Below are 21382 nucleotides of genomic sequence, written 5' to 3' on the forward strand. Positions count from 1 at the left end.
TATGGAAGAAAATATGATCTTTCTCAAAAAATTAAGAATAGAACTACCATATATATGACTCAGCAATCTCTCTTCTGGGTATCTACCCCCACAACTAAAAAACATTGGCATATAAAGACACATGCACCCCCATGTTCATTGCAGAATTACTCACAGTGGCCAAGACATGGAAACAACAAAAGTGTTCTAGGATAGCGGATTGGATAAAGAAGATGTGATACATATATACAATGCAATATTACTCAGACATAAGAAATGATGACCTATTGCTATTTACAACAACATGGATGGACCTTGAGAACATTATAGAGTAAAATAAGTATATCAGAAAAAGCTAAGAGTATATGATTTCACACATAAGTGTGATATAAAACTGAGACTCATGGACATAGATAAAACATAGATAAAAGTGAAGTGGTTACCAGGGGGAGGGACGTGTAGGGGAAGGAAGGGGGAAGGGAGTTAATAGGGACAAATATACTGTGATGTAAAATGATTTGACTTTGGGTGGTGGGTATACAACATAAATAGTTCAAATGCTATAGAAATGATTATCTGAAACCTATGTACACCTATGTACTCTTATTGATTAACATCATCTCATTAAATTAATTTTCTAAATAAAATTTAAAAAATAATAAAAAAGAAAAGAAAAAGACACAGTAATTAATAGAAAAATTCTAGATTGAAATTAATTTTTGCAAAAATGTATGTATATATATTTTTTGGGGAGGGAACATTGCTTTAGATGTTTGTGCCATTTCTTAGTTACTATTTCACACACTGTGTCCACATCTGTTTCATACCTGTACTTTAAGCCACCATATTACTTTTTACTTACCTATGACTCATTTTTAATCAATTGCAATAATTATTTAAGATGGTCTAATAAAGCACTTTCATAAATAAAGATTCTAGATTTTTTAAAATATGTTTTCAGGAATAGTTCACATTTAATATCTGGACCTCACATTTATTACAGGAAGCATGAAACTATTTTTATTTAAAAGAATAATTATATATTCAGTGCAAAGAGTATAAAAGCAATAAAAACACTTCCCTGCATCATATAAAAATGTTTGTGTGACATTTCTCTAAGGAATTCCCTGCATTTAGACATTCTGAAACTTTTTCATTCAAAAGTCTGAGTGTATCCTTTTCAAGACATATTTTTTATCTTAGGCTTTGGTACATTTTATTAAAAAAATAGAAATAGTGGAAGTAGAGGCAAAAGCAGAAGACTTCAAGCACAAAAGCCCATCATGTGTATTTTGGGGTCAAGTATAATAAAAACCTTTTCTACTGGCTTCAGTGACTAAGGGTGGCAAAGATACAAAATGTGCAGAGTCAAAAGAAATACTTTTCCTCAATGGGAATGATGACACAATTCAACATGAGTAGAGTGATTAAGAAGGAATGTTTATTGCTCAGTTTCTCAGCTGATGTTTCATTTCATTTTCACTTGCATTTTAAAGATTTGCCTAAAAATGATTTCACATCAATTTTTGTTTCTTGGAAAAGCTCCCATGTCTAAGTTATTGATAACATCTCTGAAGAACAGAGTTATTGATGTTTGCCTGATGTGCCAGATGATGAAGGAGCCAGACGACTGCTACAAGTGGCATTTGTATGATCTCAAAATGTCAGGACCGTACGAATACTGAAACAGAAAATGAAAGATATTGTTTTAATGTTTAGGTAATTCACACTTTTCCATGTGAGAGACCAAGGAGCATTTGCTGTGTCTCAGAAAACAGCTGTGTGTTTCAGCCACTCCATTCCCATCCCTATGCATTCAAGTCAGAGAGCAGTTCACCTTTTCAGCGTTCGGTCTTGTGTTTTCTCCAAACTTAAACTCAAACATAACATCCTGGACACGACTGTCATTTAGTCTTTATTATGTATTAGCACCCTCAAAAAACCATTTTTGAAAGCTTACATGCCTGGCAAAATAATGAATTCAAAACAATGGGTAATAAGTTCTTGCTTTGTTACATACCCCATAGATGCTTCTTATTCATTTTGTCATTTAAACTCAATGTTCTGAGGCAGGTTGTAATGTTATTTCCATTTTAGAGATTAAAAGTACTGAGATGTAGAGAGATTTGTAACTTTCTCTAGGTCACACATCTAGTGTGAAGTATTGGGAGTAAAACCAGATACAAAATTGCACAAATTATAAGATACCTGAAGGAAGGAATGATGTAACAGTGAAGACCATGTTGAAGGTTTAATGGAGCTCTGATAAAGCAATGCTTAAGGAGCCTTAGAAGTAGATTTGTATTTAGAGAGACTCCATTCTTGGGAAGATGAGAAATGTATCATTTACACTGGAACTCACATTCTTTCTAAAAATCATCTTCTAATGGATACTTTTATTAAAAAAGGCCTTCATGCCTTTAAAAACTACATATCTAGTTCGGTAGGACACTTGAATCTATGTAAACACAATAAATTTAAATCAATTAAAAAAAGATAATTTAGAAACCGAAGGATAATGTAAATAAAGTAAAAAGAACCTGTAAAAATTCTTAGATTATCTCTGTAAAAAGAGATAATCAGTGTTGTGCCTCATCTATATGTGAAAATGACTATTTTTTAAGTGGTTGAAAAGTTAAATGGTAGGAGTAGGAAATAAAATTGGATTATTCTTCTAAGGTTTGAAGAAAATGTAAGACTTAAACATTTAAAGTAGCATTCCCTTTAACAACCATTTTTATTTCTTTGTAAATTGAAAAATAATGACAGGCAGTATTTTTAAAGAAATAATAGTGATATCTGTATAGAAAAAAATTCCAAAGTAGTTTCACCTCCTCCAATCTATAATTTAAATTTACAGCCATTAACGGTCAACCTTTTCAGGTGGTCAGGAAAGGCTGTAGTGATTCCATGTTATGATTATGACTGCGACTCTGATTCTTTTTCTTTGTAGGGGTGAGTGTTCTCTTGTAAATAAAGATGAGTGGCTTTGATTATTTAGATTCACTGAAACCTGCACATGTAATTTTACTTCAGCAGAATGGGAAATGCAAAGCAACAGCTTCTCTGAATTTGAATCTTAACTGTTCTACAAGCAAAACTAGAAGTGAAAAACCAAGCCACTCCAATGTTTTTCTCGTATTTTCACCTTTTTTCCTTTGTTAGCCAAACCCCTACTATAAAAGGAAACTTAAAATACCTCTTTCCAGAGCGAAGCAGGTCAAATGCTTCATTTATTTTTTCAAAAGGTAAAACATGTGTTATTAATGGATCCAGTGGGAACTTCTTGGCCATAAAATCAGCCACAAGTTTGGGGACAGAATCTCTACTCTTGAAGCCTGAAAAGAAAGTGACATCATTGTTAGATGCAGCGAGAGGTAAGATAAATAGAGAGAAGACTTTCTAAATAGAATTAAAATGAATATTCTCTACTATTTAGTATTCAGACTGACGACCATTACTGAGGTCAGTAAGAGAGTGCTTCAATATCCTCTTACAGTGGTTAGACTTTTTTTTAAAGGAGAGAAGGGGAGACAGAGAGACAGTCTCCCACATGTCCCCCAACAGTGATCCACCCAGCAACCTCCATCTGGGGCCATTGCTCAAATCAACTGAGCTGCAGGCTGGAAGGAGGGAAGAGAGAGAGAAGGAGGAGAGGGAAGGAAGAGAAGTAGATGGTCGCTTCTCATGTGTGCCCTGACCAGGGATTGAACTGGAGAAGTCCACACGCCGGGCTGAAGCTCTATCCACTGAGCCAATCTGTCAGGACTTTTTTTTTTTAACTGAAAAAAATCTGCTTAGATAAACTAGGGTTCTTAGTTACTTATTAGCTCTCACAGAGAAATTATAGTATGGATGGTTATTTCCAAAGTCAGGGAGCAAATTGCACAACTGCCTAAATTTGGGTATGAGAGCAGACATGAATTATTGCTATGGATTTCCTGGGTCCTACTAGGTATACACAATACCTTGTGCAGTCATATGTATAAAAAGAAGTGATTTTGAAAGACCCTAGTTTATGGGACGCCAGAAAAGTCATCTATCTTGTGCATTAATGTTCCTAGCTAGTTAATTTGGAACTTATAGATTCAAAAAACTTTAATTTATTTTTAACGATGTTGCTTTTTAAAATCTGGTCTTGGCACTTGATAAAGGGAAGAAATTCTGAGGTCAATAAAAATTCAGCCTTTGAGCCTAAATACATACCACCAAAAACTGCTCCTTTCCAGGTACGGCCACCCAATAGCAACATGGGGTTCAAGGAGAGATTTTGGGAATCAGGAGGTACTCCTACAATGACACTTACACCATATGCCCCTTGACAGCATGACAAGGCAGCCATCTGGAATAAAATAAATATTTGGTACCATTAAAGTGAATTTTCTGATAGCCCTCACTCATGATACACGGCATCATGCAATATTGATTCAACTAGATCATGAATGTGTGAATGGAAGAAATTGTGTCTTTGGCTTCTTCATTTCCCACCATGCCTAGGACAGCACTATGGCTTTAGGAAATACTCAAAAAATATTTTTTGAATGAGACAAAATAAAAGTTCATTAACTTGTGTACACTTGATTATTTCTTATAAAGTAATGAAGAGGCAAACATTATCAGAAACATATCTATGTCTGATTTTATCTGATTTCTCAAATAAAAGTAACGTTTTGTCATCACATGACTCTCTACAATTTGGTTAACTCAGTTTTTATTAGTTTATTAAATAAATATTTTTAACTTAGTATTTCAAACCAAGTGTTTTGGTGGTGAACAAGATAGGTCAATTACTTCATCATAATTTGTCTCTTGTTCATTTGATGGTCTCCCTTTTTTAATGGTTGCTTGCATTCTAAAATGGACATTTTTTCTAATTTCTATATTTTTTCTAGCTTTGTTGAGGTTATAATCACCAAATACACATTGTCTATATTTCAGTTTTAAAATGTTATTTTTAAGGGTATATAATGTAATGATTTAATATACATATGCAATATAAAATAATTACCTAAATCAAGTTAACACATCCATTCCCCCAGATGGCTACTATATATTTTCCTTTTGTGGTGAGAACAATTAAGATCTATTCCCTTAGCAAATTTGAAGTATAGTATACAGTATTATTGACTATAATCATTATATTGTACATTAGATCCTCAGAATTTACTCATAACTGAAAGTGAGTACTCTTTACCAATATCTCTCCACTTCCTAACCAAACACCAGCCCTGGCAACCACCATTGTATTCAATGATTCTAAGACTTCAACTTATTATATTTACATAGAAGGGAGATCATAAAGTATTTGTCTGTTTGTGCCTGGCTTATTTTGCTTAGCATACTGTCCCCTAGATTTATGTTGTTGCAAATGGCAAGATTTTCTCTTTTTTATGGCTAAAAAATATTCCATTATATACATATCATAATTTCTTTATTCATGCATCAGTTGACAGACACTTAGGTTGTTTCCACTTCTAAGGTGTTGTGAATAATGCTGAGGTAAACATAGGAGTGCAGATATCTATTCAAGGTAAAGATTTCATTTCCTTTGTATATAAGGAAATTGCTAGAAGTGGGATTGTTAGATCATATGGTAGTTCTATTTTTTAATTTTTTAAGGAAACTTTACACTGCTTTTCATAATGGTTGAACCAATTTACATTCCCACTAACAGTACACAAGAGTTGCCATTTCTCCACAGTCTTGGTAACACCATTTCTTGACCTTTTGATAGCAGCCATCCTAATAGGAGTGGTGAGTTTTTATTTATATTGCCCTGATGATTAATGATGGTGAACACTTTTTAACACACCTGTTGGACTGAAATGAATGTATTTTAAATGTGCTTTTACCTCCCCCCAAATGTATATTATTTTACTTTAAACTATACCCATTATATTCTAGAACATCAAAAGAAAGCCTTCCCCCATCCAGTCAAAAGTTTTAATTTTTTTTTTTTTTTTTGTATTTTTCTGAAGCTGGAAACGGGGAGAGACAGTCAGACAGACTCCGGCATGCGGCCCACCAGGGGGCGATGCTCTGTCCCTCCGGGCGTCGCTCTGCCGCGACCAGAGCCACTCTAGTGCCTGGGGCAGAGGCCAAGGAGCCATCCCTAGCGCCTGGGCCATCTTTGCTCCAATGGAGCCTTGGCTGCGGGAGGGGAAGAGAGAGACAGAGAGGAAGGAGGGGGGGGGTGGAGAAGCAAATGGGTGCTTCTCCTATGTGCCCTGGCCAGGAATCGAACCCGGGTCCCCTGCACGCCAGGCCGATGCTCTACCGCTGAGCCAACCGGCCAGGACCCCAGTCAAGAGTTTTAAACTTGTATGTAGTGGAAAAATTGTTCAGGATCCCCCAGCAATATATAATAATTAGTCATTTAATTTTGGAGTACGACATTTGGTGTTTTGAAATAAAGTAATAATGAGGAACTAGAAGAAATATAGTTGGAGATGTCTTCCCCATGGTAATTGATAATGTTGGTAATTATTTGAAAGTAATATTATGTATGTTGTAGAGATGATGTAAGCACTGGAATGTTGGAAATAGTATTTCCTATCAACACTAACATTTATGACGTGTTTACCACTTGACACTGTGCTAAGTGTTTTACATGTATTCTCTCATGTAATTCATATTTATATGTACCTCTTAAATTTTTTTGGTGAAAAAAATCTGTTGACTTTTTAAAGTTTTCAGTCAAATGCATTAATTTGGGGACTTAATATATGTGCCAGACACTATTCTGTGTGCTGTGGTAAAATGGAGCACATTTTACATTAATAAAATTATACTTGCTTTAAATTGCTTATAATTTATTTTGACCAAATTATGATTTATGAAAAAATAGAGTTCATTAAAACATATAAAATGTATTAAACCATTTTGTTAAAAATTGTGAGGAAAAATTAGAAAATAAAATGCCAATTTGAGAACAGAATTTACTAGAGTTTTTATTTTTTAACTAAAAGCTAACAAAGTAAATTTAAAATGGATCAATAAAAAACCCTTCTTCTCTCTCTAATTGGGAAATATTACTTAAAATAAGTTTCCTTAGCTGGTGGAATAAAACATTTCTTAAAATAGTAAACAATCCAGAAGTCTAATAGGAGATGGAAAATCATTCATAGTTTTGCAATATTCTGTACATATAATACTTATATTCTACTGTCTAAAAACATACTCCAGAATGCAGAAACATGTATTTCGAGGCATTTCATAGTACATACCATGGTGTCAAGCCGACCAATGACTTCAAATGAAAAATCCACACCTCCGCCGCTCATTTCCTGCAGCACCTCCTCGATGGGTTTCTTGAAGTCCTGTGGGCTGATGCACTCAGTGGCTCCCAATTCCTTTGCCTTCTCAAATTTGCCTTTGTTGATGTCCACCCCAATGATCCTGGCAGCTCCAGCTGCTTTACAGCCTATGATAACAGACAGGCCGACTCCTCCAAGGCCAAACACTGCACAGGTGGAGCCTGGGGTTACCTGTGTTTCAGGAAATGCAAAATTGGATTAAGTAATGATTGCTGGAAAAAGCCTAAGCTGTATAAAGTGTCAAGCCTTATCCGTTATCAGAACTATTGAGACTCATGTCCAGTTTGCTATTAAAACCTCTTTTGGGCCTTGGCAGATTGGTTCAGTGGTAAAGTGTCAGCCTGGTGTGTGGAAGTCCTGGGTTCGATTCCTGGTCAGGGCACACAGGAGAAGCAACCATCCACTTCTCCACCCCTCCTCCTCCTCTTCTTCTTCTTCTTCTCTCTCTCTCTCTCTCTCTCTCTCTCTCTCTCTCTCTCTTTCTCTTCCCCTACCACAGCCATGGCTCGAATGGTTTGAGCAAAGTTGGCCTCGGTAACTGAAGATGGCTCCATGGCCTGCTTCAGGTGCTAAAATAGCTCTGTTGCTGAGCAACAGAGCAGCAGCCCAGAGGGGCAGAGCGTTGCCTGCTGGGGGCTTGCAGGTGGATCCTGGTCAGTGCACATGTGGGAGTCAGTCTCTGCCTCCCTGCCTCTCACTTAATAAAGTAAATAAATAAAATAAAATTTAAAAAGCCCCCAAAACTTCTTTTGGCTTCAGTTGGTTTATGTTTAAATTGAGGGGTTTGGACTAGATCCATGGTTCTCAAACTTTTGCAGACAGTGTCACCTGGAGAGCTTTAAAATCTCTCAGTGCCCATGATCAATTACATCAGAATCTCTGCAGGTGGGACCCAGTTCCCAGGTGACTTTACTGGGAAACCCATGCTGGGAGTCCCAGCTAGTCAACTGGCTGATCTCTGAGCTCTAGATGCCAATGACTCCCATCCTGAAGAGAATCTAGAGGCTGGAATCCATTGACAGGCTTCAGCAAATTGCACATACACAACAGCAATTTTGGAGGAATGAAATAAGTGGAAAAGTTTACTCCAGGAGACCAAAATATGATCTAATCAAACCCTAAATGTTTAACTCCTTGGTTTATTAATTCTCAGTAGTTATGACCAGTATAATGAGAGCAGAAATTCGCTGTGAGGCAGAGAAACAGTTTTTCTCTGCTCAAAGCCAAACTAACAACAGGGAAAATTTAACTGAAAACTTTAAGATAATACAGCTTGAGACCAATGTGATCTTAGTCAGTCTTTATCCTTGCTTTTAAAAATACAGTAATAAACAATAATGCATTAAAAATTGGTCTACATTTTGATAATGGATGTAATTTATATATTATCATGAGTGCCTTTGTTTTCTGTTCTGTGGGTAGGCTCAGTTAGAACACCTGCTCAAACAGATGATGCAATTGCACAAGGGATTTAGTTCTTGAGTCACACAGGAATTTGTGAAAATTGTTAAAGAATACATCCTCTCAGTTGTTGAAATTGGCTAAGGACTGTTTAATATACCTACTGTGCTGTAGGAGTCAGCCTTCAGTGTGGGTAAAATGTTCCTTCTGTCCCAAGTAATCAGTCACTTTCTGGGGTACAACATCAGTTTTTACTTAGGAAAATATGGGGCTTATAATTGTGATTTTAAAATGCAGGTAATTGTATATTATAGTTGAAGATTTAGCAGAAGTTTTGAGAAAGACATGCTACAATAGTTGCAGCCATAAGATTTTGGGCAAATAGCTTTATGTATCTGGGTGTACTAAATTTCCAACCTTTTGGAAAGAGGGGCCTTTAAAGAATTTCTCCTTCAAATCTACTACCACTGAGGTGTGTGTGTGTGTGTGTGTGTGTGTGTGTGTGTGTGTGTGTGTGTGTGTTCACGGCAGGGGAGGATGTGCAGCAGTGAAATGCCCTAATGAGTAGAATAAATGCACATTGCATCACTGAAGCTTCACTGCTGTCCTCACAGGGATCCACAGGGCTGGTATGTTGGTGATGCTTGCTCGGGAGGTGTATCAGGTGAGGCTTTCGAACCTACTGATGATCTTAATTCCAGGAATAGAGGGAGGATCCATGGACTAGATGCTCCTCAAAGACAACACTTTCATTTCATTTACTTTTGCTGCCTCAGAACCTAGCAGAACCTACGGTGCCTGCTGCCTGTTTGTGCTGACTCTCCATAGAATAAATGACTAAATGAGACCCCATATCTAAAATTTAGTCTTTCTTTTCTTTTCTTTTCTTTTCTTTTCTTTTCTTTTCTTTTCTTTTCTTTTCTTTTCCTTCTCCTTCCTTCCTTCCTTCCTTTTTTCTTCTATCTATATCTATCTATCATCTATCTATCTATCTATCTATCTATCTATCTATCTATCTATCTATCTATCTATCTATCTATCATCTACCATCTATCTATCATCAATTATCTATCTACTATATATAGAAAAATAAAGATTGAAAATGGCATCTTTACTTTTTCTTCACTAATTGTTAATAGCTTTTTCACTTGTTATAAACAGATACTTTTTTTTAGTACATTTTCTGCTTATAATTGACACCCTAAATTCTATGGAGTATACCAATGTTATTGTGGTCACAGGGGGGAAAGCTACCAGTAAACTAATAAAGAATGATCTCTGTTTCCTGTGAGAAATTGCTTTCTTTTTGGTTTCTGATAGTCTGAATGCAACTGGTTTTATCATCCACTGTCATTCCCACCTTGCCAACTTTGACTGCAGACCCGTAACCAGTAGTGAATCCACAGCCAATGAGACAGACTTTCTCCAGGGGTGAAGCTGCATCAATCTTGGCCACTGAGATTTCATCCACCACTGTGTACTGGGAGAAGGTGCTTGTGCCAAGGAAGTGATGGATGGGCTTCCCTCTGCAGGTGAACCTGGTGGTACCATCTTGCAAGGTCCCCCGAGAGAAGTTCAGACTAGCCAGTGCAAACACACAGACACACAAGGGCATGAGATAGGAGCATAACCGACATGCAAATTCATAGGCTGTGCAAAGAGAATATTGGAAACTTACTCGCTTTTCAAGCAGAAGTTGCCTTCCGGGTGTTTACAAACATTGCAATTTCTACACTGGGGAGTAAAGAGTGGGATGACTTTATCACCTGGAGGGAGATAAAGCAAATTCTTATTATATTTCTACCCAGAAATTAATAAAGCAAGGACCTAAAGCTTACGGATATTTATTAGAGTCATTTGGTTGTTGTTCAATAGTCTCTAAGAAAGAGGATTCATTTACCACAATGTCATTGATTATTGACTGACAGCATTGTTATTGGTTTGGGTTTATATGTGCCTGAAGATTGCCAAAAAGGAAATGAAGTATGGGAAACAACATGGATTTTAAAGTATTTTCACTGCATTAATACTTATCTTTTACTCCATATCCTTTCTCTTGGTGGTTGTATACATATTTCATTTAACCTTTAGTAATTAAACCTTAAGTATTCTCACTGGAAGTATGTATAAATTTTAGTTTTGAGAGGCTGCCATCATTTCACAAGATGTTGGAGATATCCAGTATTTTTTAATAGTTTGGGATACAGTAAAATTTTGAATTTTGACAACTATTTCTTGGCTTTTCAAAGTGACTACTCATTTTTACCATAAAATGAGTGTCTATTTCTTTTATTATTATTATCATTATTATTATTTGTATTTGTATTTTTCTGAAGTGAGAAGTGAGGAGGCAGAGAGATAGACTCTTGCATGCACCCAACAGGGATCCACCCGGCATACCCACTATGCGGCGATGCTCTGCCCATCTGGGCTGTTGCTCTGTGGCAACTGGAGCCATTCTAGTGCCTGAGGCAGAGGCCATGGAGCCATCCTCAGTGACCAGGTCAACTCTGCTCCAATGGAGCCTTGGCTGCGGGAGGGGAAGAGAAAGACAGAGAGAAAGGAGAAGGTGAAGGGTGGAGAAGCAGATGGATGCTTCTCCTGTGTGCTCTGCCCGGGAATTAAACCCAAGACTTCCACACTCTGGGCTGATGCTCTACCACTGAGCCAACCAGCCAGGACCAGTGCCTATTTTTTAAATTTTAGGTTTGTTTTAAAAGAAGAAGTAACAAAAATGGGACAAAAATGAATTCAAGAAATTCCTTTGAAAATCTCAACTCTCAACAATGAGTAGGCATTTTCTTTTAAGATGAGAACTGATTTTCAAATGCTTTTACCTGATAATTTAATTTGTGAATTATTTCTTTTTCCTGCTATGGGGGAGGGAGCTTGGGTGAAAAATAAGGGTGTCATTTATTATTAATTTATTGCTAGCTAAAGGAAATACTAAGAGCTGAAACTCAAACTAGACCATTTATATTTTAATGTTTTTCTGTCCACAGGTTAAGTATTTGGTAATGAGGAAAGCTGAATCTATTGGCTAAAGTAATTTTTTAAGAATTAAATATAATTTTTATTTTTAATTATCTATTCTACCTATCAACAAAACCCATAAAAATGGTTGGGCTATAACATTTAATGAATGAACTTTCTATGGAGATCATGACATGAACATTTTGTATTTATTCACTGTTTACCTCTAAAAACATTTATCTATATTATTTAAGACAAACTAAATATTAAAGATAAACTAGTACTTTGTAACATCACATTTTGCCAAGGTTAAAGGTAATAATATAGATGTTGTTTACAGTAGGGTGCCTTTTGCTAGGTCTCTCCTTCTTTTCTAACTAGTCTGTTTCATTCATTCTGTGTTCAAGAAAAGAGGCCATACTGGAGGAGAAAAGCAGTGAATGGATTCCACTTCCCACGTAAGAGAAGATTGTGTTGATTCAGTCAGAGCCTCAGGGTCCCCAGCCTATGAAGTCAGCACAGAACAGTTTACATATGCTGATCTATAGGCTGAGGACATAGACTTGTTTTTTCCCCATGTCCCATTCATAGCTCTTTTTGGACCTGAGAGAAGACAGTGCTTAGCAACACTAAAATGGAAGTTATTTAATTATGACCTCTGTCAGGCAGTGGGGTCTCCTCTGACTCTCTTTTGTCCCCAGGATCTAACCTGGTGCCTGACATCTAGTAGGTACGCAAGAAGTACTTGCTGAAGGAGAGAATGCACAAGGTATGAATGCATACATGCCTAGGCAGGTAGCTGGGCAGAAAATAAAGAGACTTCTGTTCAAGTCCTAGCTCTGCCACAGCTTTCGGCAAGGTCTTTCATCTCCCATTGCTTCAGTTTCATCATTCAGGCTGGATGATCCTGGGGTCCTGAACAGAGGTACAGTCTTGTGAATTCTGTACCTGGTTTTACTGTAGTCACCCCTTCTCCAATGCTCTCCACAATGCCGGCTGCCTCATGACCTAGGATCGCAGGAAGAGGTGTGACAAGGCTTCCACTAATCACATGGTCATCTGACCGACAGACTCCTGTGGCCACCATCTGCAGGGTAAAGAGACATAATTAGTTTCAGAAAAAATTATGGCCCTCAGATGAATTTAACCTGCCCAATTTCCTGAAGTTGTACTTTTAAAGAGTTTTCAAATGTTTTGCTAATTATCCCTAATTTTCCCAAATATGAAAGATTCCATTTGTCTCCAAGATTACTGTTTAAAACCCTCCTATATGTTCCTTTCCTGCCTTAAGCAATTCATAATAACGTTTCTCAAATATTTAATGAGTTGTATGTAATAGACAGGAATGCATCCTTTTTCATAAAAGCAGAAACTGCAGATTAGCATCAAGAAAACTAAGTCAGTTAAACCCACTATATAATGCTATCTGATTTTGAAGTTTTTTGTTTACTGATTTTAAAAATCTATTGTGTTAACGTGAATTCAAGTATCCCACTAAATATAACAACACCCTCCACTCCCAACAACGTGTCCCTCATTGCTCCCTCCCCTTTTCTTCCTCCCCCAACCCCCTTTGGGATTTGAAGTCCTGTTATATTATATGTATCTATGTGTTATATACAGTAATCCTTTGTCTACCGTGGGGGTTAGGCTCCAGAACCCCCTGCGACAGGCGAAAATCCATGAAGTAGCGACATTATATTAATTTTATTATTTACATATATTTTAAAGCTTTATAAACCTTTCCCACACTGTTATTAACCTTTCTCACACTATTATAAATGCTCCCTATGCTCTTAAACACTTTCTACATTTTTAAACCTACATAATTTTGATAACATGTAAAATTCTATATGGGTACTCACTGATGAATATATTATAACTTGAATGATGATGTTTTAATTAATGTTTTTTATATTGTTTTCAATATTTTAGGCCAAAGATGCTTATTTTACTGCAAAAATAATTAAAGTAATAAAAATATAAAAATACCTATATAGCAAAAAATTCCGCAATATAGCGAAAAATCTGTGATACAAAATTAGAAAAAATCCGTGATACAGTGAGACCATGAAAAGTGAATTGTGATATGGCGAGGGACAACTGTATGTATAATTTGGCTAATTTCTTCACCTTCTCTGATCCTTTCCCTTAATCCCCCTTCCGACATCTGTCCCTCTGCTCCCTGTGACCCTGCCTCTGCCTCTACACCATTCCTCAGTTCACCATGTTCATTAGATTCCTCATATAAGTGAGATCATATGACATTTGTCTTTTTCTGCCTGGCTTATTTCACTTAGCATAATAATCTCCAGGGCCATCCACACTGTCACAAAAAGTAAGATTTCCTTTTTTTCACAGCCGTGTAGTATTGTATTGTGTAAATGTACCACAGCTCTTTTGTCCACTCGTCCACTGTTGGAAACTCAGGCTGTTTCCAGACCTTGGCTACTGTAAACAATGCTGTAATAAACATGGGGTGCATACCTTCTTTTGAATAAGTGTTTTTGGATTCTTAATATTTATTCCTAGAAGTGGGATAGCTAGGTTCAAAAGGCAATCCCATTTTTAATTTTTTGAAGAAACGCAATACTGTTTTCCACAGTGGCTGTACAAGTCTGCATTCCCACCAGCAATGCAGGAGGGTTCCCTTTTCTCCACAGGCTCACCAGCACTTGCTGCTTGTTGATTTGTTAATGAGCGCCATTATGACAGGTGTGAAGTGATATCTCATTGTGGTTTTAATTTGCATTTCTCCAATAATTAGTGACATTGTTCATTTTTTCATATGCCTATTGGCCATCTGCATGTCCTCCTTGGAGAAGTGTCTATTCAGGTCCTTTGCCCATTTTTAATTGGGTTGTTTGCCTTCCTGGTGTGAAGTTTTAGTAGTCCTTTATAAGTTTTGGTTTTTAACCCTTGATCAGATGTATCAGCAAGTATGTTCTTCCATTGAGTGGGTTGTCTTTCTATTTAGTTAATGGTGTCTTTTGCTATGCAAAAGCTTTTTAGTTTGATATAGTCCCATTGTTTATTTTGTCCTTTATTTCACTTGCCTGTGGAGATATATAGGCAAAAATATTTGAGAATATTGGAGAGTTTACTGCCTATGTTTTTTTTCAATATTTTTATGGTTTCACAACTTACATTTAAGTCTTTTATTCTTTTTGAGTTTACTTTTATGAATGGTTTAAGTTGTTGGTCTAGTTTCATTTTTTTGCATGTATCTTTTCAATTTTCCCAACCGCAGCTATTAAAAAGACTGTCTTTACTCCATTGTATACTCTTGCCTCCTTTGTCAAATATCAATTGACCATAAAGACATGGGTTTATTTCTGGATTTCCTGTTCTGTTCCATTGATCTGTATGCCTATTCTTATGCCAGTACCAAGCTGTTTTGATTATAAAGGCCTTGTAGTATAACTTGATATCAGGAAGTGTGATACCTCCTACTTTGTTCATTATTTTCAAGATTGCTGAGGCTATTTGTGTTTATTTTTGGTTCCATATAAATGTTTGAAATATTTGTTTTAGATCTGTGAAGTATATCATTGGCATTTTAAGAGGAATTTCATTGAATCTATAGATATCTTTGGGTAGTATGGACATTTTAATGATGTTAATTCTTCCTATCCTCGAACATGGTATATGCTTCTACTTGTTTGTACAGTATCTTCCTTGATTTCTTTTTTCAATATTTTATAATTTTCTTAGTACAAGTCTTTTACTTCCTTGGTTAAATTTACTCCTAGGTACTTTATTTATTTATTTATTCATTTTGTTACAGTAGTGAAGGAAGTTGTTTCCTTAGTTTCTCTTTCTGACAGTTTATTGTTGGTGTATAAAAATGCTACTGACTTCTTAATATTAATTTTATATCTGGCCACTTTGCCAAATTCATTTATCAGGTCCAGTAGTTTTTTTATTGAAACCCTATGGTTTTCTATGTACAGTATCATGTCATCAGCAAATAATGACAGTTTTGCTTCTTTTTTTGTGTGACAGAGACAGAGAGAGAAACAAATAGGGCAGACAGGCAGGAAGATGAGAAGTATCAATTCTTCATTGCGGCTCCTTAGTCTCCTTACTTGATCACTGATTGCTTTCTCATATGTGCCCTGACCAGGGGAGGGTGAGAGGGGGATGCAGTAGAGTGAGTGACCCCTTGCTCAAGCCAGTGACCTTGGGCTCAAGCCAATGACCTTGGGCTTCAAGCCAGCAACCATGGGGTCATGTCTATGATCCCACACTCAAGCTGGTGACCCTGTGCTCAAGCTGGTAAGCCCCGTGCTCAAGCTGGATGAGCCTGTGCTCAAGCTGGCAACGTTGAGGTTTTGAACCTGGGTCCTCTGAATCCCAGTCCACCGCTATATTCACTGCACCACCGCCTGGTCAGGTAATAGTTTTGCTTCTTCTTTTCCAACTTGGATGGTTTTTATTCCTTCTTCTTGTCTGATTGCTGTGGCTAGGACTTCCAGAACTATGTTGAATAAAAGTAGAGAAAGGGGGCACCCCTGTCTTGTTCCTGATCTTAAAAGGATTGCTTTTAATTTGATTTTGAAATCTTGATATCTGTATTCCTTTGCACATTTTTTTCTGTATGAATACATCCATTTCTATTTTATTAGTATGAAAGGATTTCTATCTAAAATGGAACTGGAAAAAAATAAAATGGAACTGGAGGATATAAAATGGAAATCTTATGCCCGTCTCATCAAGAAAACAAAACACAAGGACTAAGAGACTGATTTCCTATAAATACCTGATTTATAGAAAACTGATAATATTGGAATTTTCCTAAATGATAAAGCTTTGGTCAGGGGTTGCCTCATATCAACCTTGGGAAATTTTGCTTGTGGTTTCAGAGACAAGAACAAAAATGACCCAGTTGGGATTGATGCCACAACATAAACTGAACTGAGCTTTGTTTGTTTTACTGAATTGGTTTTGTCTCCACTGAGAATTTTCAAAGCTTTTCTCCATTTTTTTCTGGTTTTTTGTTTTAAAGATGAAAAATAATTTTAATTAAAAACAAGAGAATATATGGCTGTAATATTATCATCAGATTAAGTAAAATTCAAGGCCCAAACTAATTAACTAAGACAAAAAAGGAGCATTATATAAAAATAAAAGATACCATCATAAAAAATACATTTTAATAGACTATAACTGAACTCTTTCTTCTTCAAATTTTCCGCCAGTAAGTATAGTCTACCCTGAACCCTCAAGGGACTGACCTGTAGCTTGCTACAATTTGCATGTTCCAAATTGTAATTCCTTGGTTATTCTTGAGTTAATTTACCTTTTGACCATTTTGAGCGTGACTCAGTTTACTCCTTTATTTAGGCCAACATTATGATTGTACTTTATTTACTTTTTGTTCTTTTTAAAAATTTAACAATTTGTATTTATATCTTTCCTTGAGAAGAAATGTAGTTCCACTGTTTGGATTACCATATTAAAAAACACCTCTTAACAAATTTCTGGTTATTTTTATTTGCATTATTCTCTGAATTTTTTAAACTTAAAATTAAATAAAAGTGAAAAAAATGTTTCACCTTTATCCGAACTTCATTTGCCTTAGGGGGTGCTACTTCCACTTCCTCAATGGAAAAGGGTTTCTTGATCTCCCATAGCACAGCTGCTTTGCATTTTATTACCTGGAAATTGAACAGAAAGATGATACCTGTATTGTCCCACTTTTGAAATCAGAGATTACGACTTTCATCATTTTATGTGCAACATCTACCCCAGCAATTTTCAACCAGTATTCCACAAGAATTTTTAAGTCATGCAATACCTGACTATTTAGTCAGGGGCACTAACCTATTTTCCCTTAGATTGTCAAATAAAAATTTGAAAACAGCCAACACCCCAATAGCCCTCTGTTTTGAACGCTTGGTCTAGAATCATAAATACAGAGGTCACATAATAGAGTTCCATCTTATTGGTCATCTCGCTTAATAAGGTTGGTTAATTCTTGGTACTAAAAATCCTTATATACAAATATAGGCACTTGATTTTTTTAAAAGTACTTTGGAGCAGAAAGGGTGGGTAATTACTATTATTATTATTTGTTGTGTAAACCAATCAAAATTATACCTACTTCTTGGTCAGATCAGCAAAAAAAAAATATATATATATATATTTTTGTATTTTTCTGAAGCTGGAAACAGGGAGAGGCAGTCAGACAGACTCCCGCATGCGCCCTACCGGGATCCACCCGGCATGCCCACCAGGGGCGACTGCTCTGCCCACCAGGAGGCGATGTTCTGCCCCTCCGGGGCGTCGCTCTGCCCAACCAGAGCCACTCTAGCGCCTGGGGCAGAGGCCAAGGAGCCATCCCCAGCGCCCGGGCCATCTTTGCTCCAATGGAGCCTCAGCTGTGGGAGGGGAAGAGAGAGACAGAGAGGAAGAAGGGGTGGGGGTGGAGAAGCAAATGGGCGCTTCTCCTATGTGCCCTGGCCGGGAATCGAACCCGGGTCCCCCGCACGCCAGGCCGACGCTCTACCGCTGAGCCAACCGGCCAGGGCCAAAAAATATATTTTTTAGTGTGCTGCAGAATTATAATAATTAGTTTATATGTGCCAAGAGATGAAAAAGGTTGAAAATCGTAGCTCTAGCCTCTTGTCTGGAACCTAACAAATGTTATAAAGAAATGAACAGCTTCCGATTTGCAAAGAGGATAAAAATACCTTCTTAAAAAGTATATAAAGCAATAACCTAAGGACAGAGAAATAAAATTAACTATGAGACATTGAGATAAAATGGAGTATGTTCTTTTAGGCCACCTTTAGATTTTTGTTTTTGTTTTCCAAGGGTTGGTTTTTTCCTGATATTTTCTAATGTGTTCCTGAAATTGGTGGTTTACCCACAACTCTGGCTTGTACATGAAGTTTTAAATCACAGTTTATTTTGTTGACAGATTCACTGTCCATTCACATAAAATCTACTGTTTTCTCACTCAATTCTCTACTTAAATTAAAATGGTCAATACATGCCTCCCTGCATAGGATGAATCTTTTTCTCTATTTGTCCTCCTTTGATTTTCTGCCCCACTACTTCTGTGTCCTGCTTGTTTGCATCACGCATTTAAAAATGAGCTTTGGCAGCTCGTTTATTTTAACTAATTTATATGTAGCTATTCTTTCCAGATTAGATGTGAGCCAAAAATGGCAGAGGTTACAGCTACACACCCACACACACACCCACACACCCCCCCACACACACACACGTATACAAATACATATTTAAAAATGGGATAACTGTGTGTTTGGCTTTTTATCTAGTATAGCTTACCCATAGATGTTCTTCAAAATTAAAGTTGAACACATATTTTTAGTACTTGAGAATGTAATATAAAACTTGTCTTCATTGTTACAAATCTTACGCATTTAAGAGTTTTTTCTAGACAAACTATTCTGTAATAATTTTAATTACGAATTTACAATTCATAATTGTAAATATGATGAAAAGTTAAATTGAAATTAATTATTTTTTATAATTTATAGTCATTATTAATATGCCAAATTTTTTCATTTTCTTAAATGTTTGTTATGGTCAATGTCACAATAAATATGAGAGTACTTAGAAATAATACACTAATAGTACATAGGTCCTGATTATCAGATGTTTATATAATGGGAAGGCTCACTGTGGCCTGTGCTGAATAAGTTACATGCTTGATCTTTACATCCCACAGGGAAGTATTATTAATTTATTGATCTATTTTACAGATAACAAAGTTGTATCTCAATTGACTCAGTAACTGATTAATTTTCACAAAGTCACAAAGTTGGCTACCCAGAGAGTTAAGATCAATCCAAGTTTATCTTTTCACCATTCCATGGTAGTAAAAGATTAACCAAAGTTTAAATAACAACAACAATAACAATAGCAATGGCTAACATTTATTGAATTATTTCTATGTACCAGGCACTATCCTATGTACTAAGGAATGTTAATTTATTAAATTCTTAACAACTCTCTTATGAAGTAGATATTATTATGATTGCCATTTAGCTTTTGAGGAACATATAATACAGAAAGAGTAAACATAAATGAAGTGCTACCACAAAGTTGAAAGCTATTGATATTTCACTGGATGGGGAAAGATTGATTGTTTATCATTTACTATTTTCATGTTTCCACTTGGTTTACCCTTTTGCTCTCTGAAATCATTTTTTTCAAGCTGAGTTTTGACAAATTTAATTTTCATTTTTTCTAACTATTTTTCACTTGGAATACTAATCAGTAATAAATGAAAAATAAAGAGAGTTGAAATGATAATACTGACAATTGGCTATCCTTGAGCTTTTCAACTGATGTTATCAATATATAGGCCTGATATGTATGTAACACAGTGTGTGTAGAAACCTCAGGATCTTTAAATGGTGTTATAGTAGAGTGTGTGGTCTGCTCTTAACATAGCAAATGTACTAAAGACAGTTGCACTTTTAGAATTTAGCACTTAAACAATATAAATTTACTTTATTGAATGACCACCTGCATTTCTCTGTAACTGTGATGATATTGCTTCATAGGATTTCTATTAAAATTTCCTGAATTAAGCCAAATAGGACTCTTTTAAATTAGAATTTTCATGTTAATGTTGGCTTGCTTAACCTTAATGACTCTAATGCTTTGAGATCAGTAGAACTTTTGTCAGATTTAACTTTCCTCTGGTATTTATTTAAAAAAATGATTACAAAGAATAAGATTTAAGTTATGGTTTCTTAATATAAAAACAAATTCTTAATTAAAAATATTTCTAACTTTAGATTTTCAAATTACTCATGATTTGCTTAACATAGGAAATAAAGACTTTAATAGATACAAATGTTATACATTCTTGTTAAAGATAGTTAGGAACAGCCTATCTCAATTATAGTTCAATAACCATTGCATAATGAGGCATATATTCTATGTTATATTTCAGTATGTATTGTTTTTAATTTAGATATAAATTTTAAATTATTCATTAAAAGCAATATTTCTTTGTGTATTAATAATAATGATATATTTTTAAAAGTAAAAAGAAAAAACAACTGCTTACTTTTCCTACTGTGCTCATGTTTCTTGTCTCTGCAGGCCAGAAGACTGACGAATTCTTGCAGACTCTTTCCTGCTTGAGTACATAAATCAGGTATGTTGCACAGATTTTTTATTTGCTTGAGTAATGCCCAGTTCCACGCATGTGATCTGGGGTTGTTAAGCCACACCCATCAGTTTATTTTCTAACCATATCAAATTAAAAAAAAAAAAAAGGGCACTGACCCAGCACTCAAACTTTGACTTTGTTTGCAATATGTCAATTACAGATAACAGTAAGATTTCTTTGGTTAAATATTTCCCTACACATAAATTTTAATCTCCCTGGATTTTATATTTATTCTCTCTCAACCCCTGTTTTCCCTTTGTGTGCACTAAACTCTGACTTTTAATCCACATGTTGCAATTAGAAAGAAGAAAGAGTAAGGAAGCAACGTAAAGGAGAGAACTCCAAGCCAGAGAAATGTGTTTGCTCCAGGACTCTCTTCCTCTTCATAGCAGAGGAATCAGATACCAGTCACAGCAGAGGTGCTCATGAACCTGGCATTTTTGCTATACTTAATACCTATCAGCACTGACTGGGCACCTCCCTGTTCGGGCAATCAGCTGCATACAGTGGAGTGGCACTGATGAATAAGAGATGGCCTCTACCTTTGCCAAGA

The 21382-nt window shown here is 36.0% G+C and overlaps 1 protein-coding gene across 1 annotated transcript; it reads right to left on the bottom strand.

Moving 5' to 3' along the window:
* Positions 1–1398: 1398 nt before the first annotated feature.
* LOC136406888 (alcohol dehydrogenase E chain) lies at positions 1399–20811 on the bottom strand. The gene is made up of 9 exons (XM_066387170.1): positions 20725–20811; positions 17228–17329; positions 12618–12756; positions 10375–10462; positions 10057–10276; positions 7206–7466; positions 4186–4321; positions 3179–3317; positions 1399–1660 (listed from the first exon to the last, which is right to left on the bottom strand). The coding sequence occupies exons 1-9, from the start codon at positions 20740–20742 to the stop codon at positions 1636–1638; spliced, it is 1128 nt and encodes a 375-aa protein (XP_066243267.1). The 5' UTR covers positions 20743–20811; the 3' UTR covers positions 1399–1635.
* Between the last annotated feature and the right edge of the window lie 571 nt (positions 20812–21382).

The sequence above is a fragment of the Saccopteryx leptura genome, chromosome 5, assembly GCF_036850995.1.
Source record: "Saccopteryx leptura isolate mSacLep1 chromosome 5, mSacLep1_pri_phased_curated, whole genome shotgun sequence".
Lineage (NCBI taxonomy): Eukaryota > Metazoa > Chordata > Mammalia > Chiroptera > Emballonuridae > Saccopteryx > Saccopteryx leptura.

Coding starts and splice junctions, on each gene's coding strand:
- LOC136406888 (XM_066387170.1), bottom strand. Junction 10,277..10,374: donor AACTTCTGCTTGAAAAGCGA/GTAAGTTTCCAA, acceptor TGCACTGGCTAG/TCTGAACTTCTCTCGGGGGA. Junction 3,318..4,185: donor GAAAGGAGCAGTTTTTGGTG/GTATGTATTTAG, acceptor CTTTCTTTTCAG/GCTTCAAGAGTAGAGATTCT.